This window comes from Cimex lectularius, unplaced genomic scaffold (assembly GCF_000648675.2).
Source record: "Cimex lectularius strain Harlan isolate CLEC.00 unplaced genomic scaffold, Clec_2.1 scaffold18, whole genome shotgun sequence".
NCBI lineage: Eukaryota > Metazoa > Arthropoda > Insecta > Hemiptera > Cimicidae > Cimex > Cimex lectularius.
This window is the reverse complement of record NW_019392764.1, coordinates 950,980-964,352: the sequence shown is the minus strand read 5'-3', so window position 1 is coordinate 964,352 and position 13,373 is coordinate 950,980. Positions and strand designations below refer to the sequence as shown.

At 34.8% G+C, this 13,373-nt stretch overlaps 1 protein-coding gene across 3 annotated transcripts in view; it reads right to left on the bottom strand.

The window, feature by feature from the left end:
- LOC106661570 (homeobox protein abdominal-B) overlaps positions 1–13,373 on the bottom strand; it is a 201,921-nt gene that overhangs the window by 14,463 nt on the left and 174,085 nt on the right. For 2 of the 3 annotated variants that reach the window (XM_024227476.1, XM_024227475.1), the window contains exon 5: positions 4,857–5,543. In XM_024227476.1, coding sequence (XP_024083244.1) covers positions 4,857–5,493 — 637 coding nt within the window. In that variant the 5' untranslated portion in view covers positions 5,494–5,543. Of the gene's footprint in view, positions 1–4,856; positions 5,856–13,373 lie in introns of those variants that run through there. The other variant, XM_024227477.1, reaches the window with a different exon arrangement.

The following is a 13,373-nucleotide window of genomic DNA, read 5'->3' as shown; positions in this document are numbered from 1 at the left end:
CAAATTTTTAAAGACACGACCTCAAGAGTTAAAAAGGTTAAATCTGTCCTAAAACTGGCTAGGGAAGAAAAAATACATCCTAGAGAAAAAGGATCTTTGAAAGACATAAAATTGCTAATTGTAATATCAAACACAAATTTTAATGTCAACATGCAGAAATAATTAAAAGATAGTACATTCCTCTGGAAATCTATCGTCAGTTTTAACCAAAACGAATGTATTGTAATTATTAAAACATCACCAAAGTAATAACTGATGATATTGATTTGAAATGTCAACTCTCTTGAGATTCACTATTATGAGAAGTTTTTCCAGCCAAAGATTTTTTTTACTAATAATAATCAGGTGACTAAATGTAATAAAATTGTGAGTTTTAATTATAATGGCTTGTCGTACAGTATTAATTGCTGTTGGCTATTTTACCTTAACATGTAAAATTAAATATATTGCTGGATTTAATACAAGTTGCTTCATTATTTTTTCATTTTTACATATTTGTTTACAAACTACAAATAATAGTGTACCCTGAGAAAATTCAAAGTAACCGTTTGTCACCCTAAAAATTGAAAATTAATAAAGAAAGAAATTAATAAATTACAAATAAGGTGAACTAGGTTATTATTAATTAATCCATATATATTTAGCGGTCAAAACTGACCAATAGTTATTTCAATTAATCTATTAGCACAGCCAGTACAAGCGGACCCAGTTTATAAGGGAAAATCTTAATTTATCCTCAATACAAAAGATCGCATTTCCGGTCATGACGTCATTGAAAAAAATGTTCGAATCTCAAACATTAGGGGATTTAGCAAAATTTTGACAAAATTAATTAGTCGAAAGCGTTGAAAATTAGGATTATTTAAAGATTAATATCTGTTTATCTTTAAATAATCCTTAAATAACGGTCACTAAATATAACACGTTGAAAATTATATTTTACAATTAATTATTAAAACTTGATTATTGGAAGAGGAGTGAGAGTAATTATCATAAATGATTTTCTCTAAGGAGTTAGATGTGAAGAAATAACAATCTTACAAGAAAGTTTGCCTTTCTTCAACTAATGCTGCCTTTAGGTATACATCTTCAGATAGCCTAAAATTACCAAAACTGAAAATTACTGCGAAATGATCAATGAGGGTCCCGCGAATCTGCTCAGAATTGATAATTAATATTTTATTTATATTAGAAAAGTGATTAGTGACCGTTAGTCGATGATTATTCGGAAATCGTGAGATGCGGTCTGGTGTGATGTAGGCTTCAGTAAAACATTTTCTTTGTCGTGCCAACGTTTCGATCTTCATTGAGATCATCTTCAGGGCCTGGGATTTGCAAACATTGCTTAAATTTAACAAATACATGTAGGATGTGGAAAAAAGTGAATTTATACACTGCAGAAAAAATATTTTTTATATTCAATCAAAAATACGCAGAAAACAAACACTTCGAGTGAGTAGAAGTACTTTGATTGAATATAAAAAATATTTTTTTGCATTGCATAAATTCACTTTTTTTCCACATCCTACATGTATTTGTTAAATTTAAACAATGTTTGTAAATCCCAGGCCCTGAAGATGATCTCAATAATGATCGAAACGTTGGCACAATAAAGAAAATGTTTTTCTGAAACCTACATCACACCAAACCGCATCTCACGATTTCCGAATAATCATATTACAAACCTTAGTTTAACTAACAATGGTGAAATGGATAAAGCAAGAATCTAGCTAAAATAACTGCATTTTTTTACTTTTCATGAGTCCCATAAAATAATGGGGATGGTTAAGTTTACATTCTGTTTCTGCTAGTGTTTAATGTTTATGTTTAAATTGTTAAATTTAAACTAATTTTCTCCTTGCGTTTTCGGCTCTGAAGATGAGTGGCTAGACATCAGGATAATGAGTGAATTGTTTTGGTTTTCTTCTCCCCCTCAGCCCTGACCCATCTCCACCAAAATCCAAAGAATTACAAACTTTCGGCCATACACATTTAACTTATAATGAATAGATCATTTCTGCAAATTTGACTAGAGTTTTCTTGTAATGGCACAGATATTGAAGAATTAGTTTTTGTAAAGTTAACTAAAAAAGCTGTATAGTCACTAGGGAAGGGATAATTTTTGTTCAATAATAAGTGAAGAATGAGAACAGTAATTTGTCAAATCCTTGTTTAAAAAATCCCTCGGCTACATTTACAAATCAATACCCCTTTCAAAAACAACCAAAATAGGTTGTAAAAATACGTTTAAATTATGTAATTAGGCGATATATAAAAAAATGGGTTACAAATAAATTTAAAGCTTTTCCACATATTTGCCGCACGGTTCCTTGGTTAAATCGGTCATGGCAAACTCCTCACAGACATTCATTCGTAATGCCAGGAGGTAAATGTTGATGAGCGTTTAGGTTCGTTGTTTTATGATCTTTATCCTTCGGGGAAAAAAATCGTTTGGCATCCGTCCAATGACGAAAATGAGTAATCTCTATGTCAATTATCAACTTGGTGATGGGAAGGGAAAAAAAAGGAAAATCCACTTCTTTCTTTCTTCCGGCGGTGCCCAAATTTGGAAATTTGGCACGCCTGGCATTTCCAGCATGTCATGTCCAGAAATACGCGGCCGGCCGATGAGATCTGGGCAGCTACTATGAAGGGGGGCCCCAAGTTCATCGCCGTGCCATCTATCGGTGCCTTGGAACAGCTATGCTCCCCTCCAGCTTGATAAAATAAACTAGGGGACGGTAGGAAATACGTCTGAAAGACTTCAAAGTTCAGACGCCAACCTTAAAGATAATTTCAATGTTTTAATGTATTGAATGTCATAGGGGATAAAGCTTTCTTATAAACCTCTACTCTCGTCCAACAAAAATACTGCGCAATTCAAAGGACAACAACAGTTTCTACAATTTTTTATTATTAAATATTAATAAATATTTAATATGAATTGAACTAAACTAACATTGTCCATGTTGGATATTTTGGCCATACTCTCTGAAACCACGTAATATTTAAACGTGTGCAAGCTAAAAATTTCATGGACAGTGACAAAAGTATACCACGAAGAGAGCAGTATAAGAAAGAAAGAAAAAGATTTCGGGTTTTGAAACGAAACGGTAAGGGAACAAATAAATCAAATCTACATAGAAAAAGGTGAAGGAAAATTTAAAGTTCAAAAACCCAATAAACTAATTCATTTCACATGCCTTAACACATACACAAACAAAACTGAATTTGAACAAAAACAGATATATTTATATGTAAATGTACATTCACATCTAAGATCTCATGCTTTTTTTAGACAACAAAACGGGATTTCGCCTCGGAATGGCGAGCCGGGCAATAGTAACACCAGATGTTTACCGGAATATGACACGTTCCCACTTGGTTCTTACGAAGGGGGGCTTTAACAAGTCAGAAAAATGTCCTTCTTTCAGTATACCGACTATTTTCTTTAATAACTTTAACCACTTTTGCGAAAATCGCTACGCGGAGGAGAAAACTCCTACGGTTCAGAATTTAAATGGTGTGACCGAGACTGGTCCTGCCTTCACATATTTAGAACCGTCAATGGTTTCCAGGTAGAAACCCCGGTTACAAACGCGGGCGCGAGTCGACAACAAAAAATATGTCGCTTTCGAATTGGGTTCACTATAAAGACAACATTGAATAGTGCAAGGGTCGTACAAAAACAAAAGGTTTACGGAGTGTCGACGACAAACAGTACTGAAAAAGCAGGGATTTTATGGGATCGTAAATTAAATCGGAATTCAAAAGCGTACCGACAGAGCGCTCCTGTGTTTAAATACTTAAAAATTAAGGAAAAATGCATTTTTTAGGTAAAATTTATATTTAAAAAAAATCGAAAACGTTTAGCGCTTGTATGACATATAACTCATATGACAATACACCATAATAAATAAACAAACATCAATCCAAAATATATAATAATAAATTAACCAATTTGGAATTTATTTTTCAATATATTTGCTTTATCGAGCTTTAATGCACGATCGTGCCCTTGGCATAGAAAATGCAGAGGTTCAAAGTTGATCCCGTGCATGCGGTGTCGTCATTCTTACACTGCTCGTAAAACTTATTACGGCAGCAATAAAATCCGTCTCGTGGTAAATTTAGAGCAAAACAAGAGGGGCCGAACGGAGAAAAATACAAATCACGACTATCACGTACCGTTAAACACTTGACTCGCTACTGTTTTCACTGCTGTCAACTCAACGTCTCTCGGTACTTAATTTATATTGAACAAAAATATATTCGTATTTACGCTTTTTACAATTGAAAAACACTAAAAGAGTAAAAAAAGGAGAAGAAAATATGTTAACGACAGCAAACCATGCTTGTATGAATGAAAATAATGTTTTTATAAATATGAACCATTTTAAAAAAAATGGTACATAAACTAAACAACACTAAGTACGGTTTTAACACAACATTTTGTTTTTCTCATTTTGTAAAAGTTTATGAATGTGAAGCGTCATTTTAACTTAACTATACTTAATGGAAGTATAAGAGAAAAGTAAAAAGATTTTCCATTTCCACTAAGTTAAAAAACTAACTAAAAACATTATATCCTTTTTGTTAAAATTTTTGACACACGTTGGCTATGGTTAATTGGGCTAAATTTTATATTATGCGTTGTAGAAAGTTACTTCTACAATGATGCATAGTTATGCTGTTTTCATGAAAATATTGTCATGTACTTTATTGACAAAAACGCCTGACTGATATCAAAATATAGTTTGTTTATTTATTTTGAATGATTTTTACGAATGTTTGTTTAAATTTAAAAACTGAAAGGGTTTCTACTAGTTAATAGGTAGGAAAACAGTTCTACTTACATGGAGGTGGGTACGGTGTGGACGGTACTGGCTCTGGAGCCGGGTAGTTCCTGAGGGAGTAGCTGTCATGAGAAAAGGAGGCGGCACTCTCTATCATCGTGGCGGTCGCTCTCCTGTCTTCTGCCGGAGACAGATAGGGAACAGCGGACTGGTGGTGTCCGTCGACATGGTGCCTGGAGGTGGCCGTGTAAGGAGGATAGTTGCACCAGGACTGAGAGAAGCTCTGGTGACATGTGGACACGGCAGGGTCAGAAGAAGATGTTCCCGGCGTCACGGAAGAAGAATACTTGTAGTCGGGCGGGCTCCAAAACAGACTGGACTTTCTGTCCCTTCCGTCTGGGAGATTGTAATAAGTCGGTTGAGCATACTGGTCGAATGCCGGACTCACGTGGTGTCCGTCGACGGGAGAGTAGTTCCAGGGCTGAGATCCGTGATGAGAATGCCTGATGACACCCGGCGCCGGTTCCATGCATTCGTAGCCGAGACGTTTGGCCGGGATGTGCAGGGGTCCCGACTGACTCGTCACCGGGGAAGTGGAGCTGGTGGACGTCGTTGTCACGGGCGTCGAGCTAGGCGAAGTTTTGATCGGCGTGAGCGTCGGAGGAGCCTGGTCCTCGTAAGCGTTGCCGTTCATCATCGCCCACCAGGAGGCCGGCACCCCGGGAGTCCCAGGGTCTCTGAGACAGGCTGTTGCCCCACCGCCGCCATTGTCGTACAAGGGGCCGCCCTCGGCCAGTTCGCCCAGTATGAGAATTGTTGACGAGTTTTTTTACGTCGTGGGTGGAAGGAGCGTTGTCCGCAACGCGACGGCAAAGTACCGAGAACAAAAAGTTAAAGACGGCAACAGATCAGTGCATGTTTTTTTGATGATTATTTTTTTGTCGCTAACTAAAAACCTCCAAGTGACATTCGCGTCTACGTAAATAAAAACGTGTTTTTCTTTGACACACCGATAGGAGGTCTTCACCGTTTGACGGCACCGAACTGACTGATAGCCGAGGGCCGCGACGGCTGTAGCGCCACCTATTCCGCTTTGCCCGCTATCTGTCGCTCCGGCCGTCAACCAGCTACGATCTCTCATTCACCCTCTCGCTCTTTCTTTCCCCTTTCGCATCCCTCTCTTGCTCAACCGTTTTTAATCCAGGCGCTGGAGAACATTGATAACGGATTCCGTCGTTTATCCTACGATCCAGGAAAACAATCCGACCAGAACAAAAAAACCTTTGGGCTACTTTCAATAGATCTGGCCTATTGTGACCCTTCGTGCCTACACCCTTCCTACCTCATAAATCTATCACAACACCAACAGAGAAACCCAACAGTAGAAACGCAAATTTCAAATATAAATATCGCTTATTTTCCGATTCGGATTATTTGATTACAAATCAAAGACCAAACCCCAAATACAATAAAATCCTAATTCCACAAAAAATATAAGAAAAATCAACACCCCACACAAAATAAATCAGTTCAAATATTAATCGACGCGATGAATATACCTTATAAGATGTATGTGAAAATATCATATTTTCACTGTTATTCTTTGTAACCTGCATCTTAAATAAGGGACAATAAAGGATCCTAATAATTAATTACTACTATTAAAATTTAGACAAAGAGACCATTAGTTTAATTATTATGTTTTTCCCTAGGGGCCACTCCCTTCCTTCCTCATCTATCAATCAATACATCCGTAGAGAAATTCAGCGGCGAACATTATGCAGATAGTGTACAAAAGAGAGTGAATAATTTACGTTTATAAATGTATTTATTAAAAATCATTAGTAAATGTTATTTACTGATAATGATTTTAATATATAATTTATATGATATTACAAAAAATAATTATATAAACGATTGATATGTACATCTATGTGCAATCTATTTTTTGGTTAGTTAAATGAAAACATCAATTTTGTTATTAGACAAATAACGTGTACTTCACGATAAATAAACATAAGACAATTTAAGTTAAGATAATATATGTATACTCTGTCATAAAGCACGATTAATTATTTGAAGTACAGTAGTTCACTTTTTAACCGCAAAGGGGGAGACGCCGTTTCGAAGAAAGCAATTTTTCGGGTAACCTATGGAGACTGTTGGCATGAGGTAACATGTGTAAAAAACACATGGTTTCCGATTAAAACCGTACGATCCATGTAGCGTAAAAATATGAAGTACAGTATACTTTTGCCAAAATGTAAACCAAACAAAAAAGCATTAAAAATTTGATTTCAAAAATTTAATTTTAATTTAAAAGCTTAATTTTTCCATGATTAGCTAGCTTCATCGTCTTGCGGTTCTGCATTTTACATCTGCATTCATCAAGTTTAGATATAGATTTTAATCATTTCGTTACTTTTGACATCCCAATACCATAATTAGCAGATAAATTTCCCAATAAAACACCATTTTTTATTGAAACCGTTTCGGTGAACCCAGATTTCGTTTAACTGTGTTCGATTAAAAAGGGTTTTATTGTATTAAAAAATTCTCACACGTTTTCTCCAATTTTTCCTTACTTCATCATACAATTTGAACTGTTGAATAATAAAAAGAGATCAATAAAAAGCGTTCTTATATAGACACATTTTATTAAATTTGAGCAAGATATTGATGCATATGAATAAAATTTTAGATTTCTCGCATTTAAAAAGAAAACAAAATTTAAAAAATCATTTCCACTTTTTTTTGGAAATGTTTTCACCCCTTGATAAAAAATTTCGTGAAATGTTTTTATTTGTCTTATGATTTGACTTCGCTTGTTCAACAACTTTTTTATCTCATTCGCTAATAATCCATTTAATTATCAACTGGGAAATCAATTAGTCGACGCGACCCGGTTATCGTTGGAAGGATTAAAAAACGTTAAATCATCCTAGTGGAATAATTAATTGTTGTTCGTAAAACGATGATTAAAAAAAAAAAAGCAAAACTATACCAGTTGTAAATCAAAGCGTGCTCGAGAAATCAGTTAAGTCTACCTATTGTAATTTTGAAGAAAGAAGACAGATACATACAAGAAAGTAGACAGCGCGATGAGGGTGAGCGGATGAGAAAGTAAGTAAAGCAGCAAACACACGGAAAAAAATCAATTTAATTTATCTTATTATCAAAACTATTTTAAATTATTAAATTAATTAGGAATGACGTTAGATTATAATTTTCACAGGTCGTTGGTAGTCCCAGGTCATATTTCTCTTCTAATAAAAAAGTCTATTTAATTAAACAACGCCTACTGAACAAACTGTATTTGGATTTGTTACATATTATAAGTTCTTTTTTGTTGCTTCATTAAGTAATTTATCATTTATTTATGTATTTAAGCTCCTGTATATTTTGCATTTATCGATAGTCTCAGCCTTTCAATGAAGATAGTTTCAGAGATAATTCTTAATTAGCCTGCTCGCTATAAACAATTTTCCCCTAATTTTTATTGTGGCATTGTAGACGATTGATTAATATGATTATATACCGTTGTGAATTAATTTGTTGCCAAATGTTAACACTATAACGGTCCCACACCAAAATAAGATTCCAACGGATAAAATTGAAATTAAAATATCCACTTTGTAATGGAATAATTATATTGAAAACGGGCGTAAATTAAATGTTTAAAAAAATACAGTGTAGTTAAAAGTAAGGTAATCCCTGTGATATTAGGGGTTCTACCCGTTAGCTGTCGCGGACAAGGGGTCAAAACACTTTACAAGACTTTTATTATTTAACAATTAACCATATACCAGGATTCGAACCTAGAACCGCTAGCGTGTCAAAAAAAAAAAGTCGGAAGCCCTAACCACAATAATATAATATGATAAAACAAATAACAATCAACATTACTAAGCCTACATCCTTTGACAATTTTTTGATAATGTAGATTATTTAATATTTGCCACTGTTTTATGTTTGTGGGATTCTCGTTGAGGTTTGCATAGTGATGAACTTATAGTTGTTCTTTTCTTACCAACCTGGTGTTATTTTTTTATTTTTTATTTTATTTTATTTTATTTTTTTAACGAGGGTTCGTAACAGCAGAGGTCATATCAACCCCCAGGGTGCCGGTGTTTTTGAAGAAAAGCCCATTTGTAAGTATGTCGGGTTCGAATGCAGGGCCGCTGGATTCGAACCCGGGACTTTTACCTTACAGTGATGAGCGCCGTGTCAACGCCTAAACCGTTGCGGCCACCGACGTCCCATCAACCTGGCGTTATTAGACACGCTTCGGCCCTCACCATCTTCAGTAGTATATTGAGGAACCGAAATTTATAATATACAATCTAATCAAAAAAATTATCGGAAATAAATAGAACATAAGTCGACGGATATCTAACAGATTGTTGCAGTATCATATTTTTTTTAATTTATCAGAATTGCTTATTTGATTCTCATGATTTTTCTTTTCTTTTTTATCAGTCGTTTTATAGTTACTAACAACTTCTTTACTCTTAGCTATTGGGTTTTAGCTTTTACGATAATGGTACTATGTATGTAACAATAACATAGTGTAGTTATTGTTACATACATACATCGTTACCGATCATTTTTTGATCTGCCTATCCTCTCTGAATTGCTGTGACAGCAATTTTTGCCAATTTGCCATCTTTTGTGATCGACACACAGTCGCCAAACACTGAAGATCGATAACGACCCAATTACAGGTTCACCACCCCACAGATCACTTGGAGAAGTCTCACAATTTAACAACGTAATGGTTAGACACTCCATGTTAATATTCTAGTGTTAACATTCCCTGAATGTCAAATAAATCACACATAGATTAAATTTTTAATTGATCATCATTAACCGCTATTCTAGAGAAAAAAAATCGTACGAATCTCCAGTTTTTAAAATTGGTGTTTAGCGAACGGCCAGCTAACTTTTAACAAGATAAAAAATTAAATTGGGAAATAATGCTCAAAGGTTATTGTACGATAAATTTAGCTAAAATTTACTAATCTACTTCACAAACGTCACCTGAAAAGATTACTTAAAATATGAATATATATTTTTGTGTAAAAAAATTATTCTTCTGTTCAACAGAGTACAATTTAACCACTAATATATTAACTGATAATTTTAACTTTCAACAAAAGGCAAATTATAACAGTTTTTCTTTTCATAAATTCAAACTGGATGGTTTCATAACGATGTATATACTTTTCTACATAGGCAAATAGAAAATTAGTTGGGCTCCTTGGAAAATTAAGTTGAAATTCCACCGATTTAAGTGTAATAAAGGAATTATTTTTAATCTTGTTACTTATTTTTTGATAACGTGAGTATCCACGTGTTTAACATTGATTATTCTTTTTTTTAAATTGTGTTAGAAAAGAGCCCCACATAGTTTTAGAACAAAAAGATGTGAAGTTTATATTTATTTCTGATCAAGCTTAATCCAGAAATTCATTGTTATGAAAGGAAGCATACATTTCAAAACAGAATCTTGTTTTCATTAAGAAAATTATTTATTATATATTATTTATTATTATGTTTTTTATAATTGTAGTGAGATTTATTTCCCTCAGCTGCCTCTGGACATTCATCCAGTTCCGAAATTTCATTGTTAAGATATTTCACCCCATTTATCATTACGGCGTTACACGCGATTAATTAAAACGACTTAAGTTCGTAACGCATTTATTTTTATTTCCCTACGTGACGAGATTTGTACCGCAGAAGCTTATCTTTTTTATTGTTATTTTTTTTATCGCAACCTCCTGACTCGGGACCTGGGGAACGCTAAACGATCACAACACGACCGGACTCAAGTGGCCTCATAAATACAAAGACGGATTAGTCAAAGAGGAAAATAAAAATACATTTCGGCTTCCCCCAGAAACCATAAACCACCCTACCCTCTAAGAACGTGCTCAGAGCCGATTAACTGGTTTTTAAATAGTCTTTCACTTCCCGTTCCTCCTTGAAAAGAAAAAGGGATGAAGGGGGTGAAAGGGTCGCCTATTTTCCGATCCTATTTGTGCCCAACAGTTTGTGTTGTTAAGAGAAGGGTGATAAAAGCTAATCGTTTTCAATCCGATTTTGTCTGGAAAAATAAACATTGTTAATACAGATTGAATTTTGGACTCGACTTTTACGTGTTTAGTATTAAGTCTTATACATCTGAGTAGGGTAATTAATTATACATCTAATAAATACGATGAAGAAGTAGATCAAGAATGATAAATGATTACATATTTTTATGAAGAATATAAGTCTCAACAGTTTATTTAAAATTTTGAGGTACTCTCTTCTTCTGAATGGTGAAGAACCTGTAATTTGGCCGTTTTGAAACATTTTAGTCTGCCTATGCTCACTATCTTGCCCTATCAGATGCGTTTCGGTTTTCGTCATCTTCAGTGATAATATTGTTATTTTTACTTAATCGAGCCCTTTATAAACGTTCGTGAAAGGGGATTTATTTTAATCTATTGGCGTCTTTGACGAATTGAGTCTTGGCTTTTCGTTATTGGTTTAAGTCGGTTTTGTCCCTGTGTCGATTCGTCACAGGTTAAAATTCCAAAATGATCGTACATGTAAATTGAAGAAGACTGTAAGACACAGTCCTGCCAGTGAAAATGGCGAGAAGTTGAAATAAGGTGATAAACAACCAAATTACACTCACATATAACTTAGACCATTCAAAACACTGCACAACATAGCAGACAGGCACGCACGCACCTACACAGTAAAACGCAAGAACAGACGAGCTTCGAATCAAATATAAAAATGACGAAAAAAGTTCGTTTGAGTACTAATGGGGGTTAGCGGAGTGTTGAGCCTGAGGTTTGGTCGTTTCTGATCATTTTGGTACGCTTATCCTCGCTGTTTTAGTCTATCGACACACTTCAATGTTTATATATATATATATATATATATATATATAATATATAATATATAAAATCTCAGCAACAAAAGATCATCAAATCTCCAAATTTGGCAATAAAATTATTTGCTTCTTATAAAGTATATTTTCAACCATTTTATCTGTTAGTATAAATTGTATTTCCGTCCTAAACATTAAAAATTTCCTTCTAATCCCTGTTTATTTAAACATAATGTGACCTTTAGATTAGGCTTTCTTACCTTCGAAATAATAATAAGATTTCCGAGATGGAAATAAAATCAAGTGCATGAAATTCATTTTGAATGTCGTTAAAATACCGAGTTTAATTGCGGCACATGTCAATAAAAGTCATTCATAGTTACTCAATAAATCGTTTAAAAACTAGTTACGATCTTATAAGGCAATTAAAAAAATTCCGATAAAAATTTTTATATCCGTTCTTTTCTAGAATGTACAACACTTAAACTAAATCGGCGTACACTAATTGCAATTTAAAATATGTTTAATTTAATTAGGATAAATATAACGGACTATGAAATCTTGACATTTACGGTCTTTTAAATAGCGGGTATAGTTTACTCGGAGGGCGTTTATCGTTTGAAATCCGAACCTCTTGAATTGCCTTCACGAGTAAAGCGTCCCCGAGTGGAAAAATATCCCTTAAAATAGCGTGTGTTCCCCCGACGATAGGGCCGGGTAATAAAAAAAACTGCGAAGAGCGTGTTTCGGAATCCGCCGAGCCCGCCGCCGCCGCCGCCTCCGCCTCCGGGGGCGGGGAAAGGGAAAGGGGTGGCCAGGGATTTGATCGGGGGAGCTTTCCCGTTTAACTGGGTTTGTCACAGCCCATTTCCCCTTTCCCTAGACTTCCCCCAGAAATGGCCGCTTCCCCTCTCAACTGCACTCGCCAATGAAAATTTCCTACATTTCCAATTTTATCAAATTGGCTCAGCAGTGGAGGTTTGATTGAAAATCAGCAGCTCCAACACGAAATAGTTAATTCACTAAATTTCCACGTGTAAAAAAGTGAATGGGAAGGAACGACCTATATTTTTTGTGACCGTATGCTTTGCGACTGATTCTACCTACTTTCCCTTATTTTTATTAGTGAGGGGGGAGGTTTCAAAGCAATACATTAAACCTCTCCTAACGGGCACTTATCTATGGATGACTTCGGACATTTTCGAATTCCCCGACTGTTTTCTAAGGGTTTTAACGCATTTTGTACTTCTAACCGGTGGATACTGTCTGTAACGTACGCGGACACTCATTAGCCTTGTTTCATTAAGATTTACAATTTTTTTCTCCCTGAAATGGACAGCTGGGTAGATCACGACCCTTTTCCCTATTATATCCAAGGTACAAGGCGGGAATCGCATGTTACTTTCGTTCCCCGTTTTTTTAATTTCTCTGATTCATTAATTAGAGATTAATTTTTTAATTTAATGGTAAGGGTGGAGATGGGTATTTTTCGATCATTTTTTTTTTGTTTTGTACACAAAGGCGTAGGGCTCATATCTCTCGTTATTCAAAATGTTCTCCGCAAACATTCAAACATCAAAAAGAAGAAGCTCCTAAAGAAAATAAATTATTATTTCAAAAAATAATTGTATCCAACGCGATTTTGTATGTTTTCCCGTTTGACATTGATTTTTTGTTTTTTGTTTTCA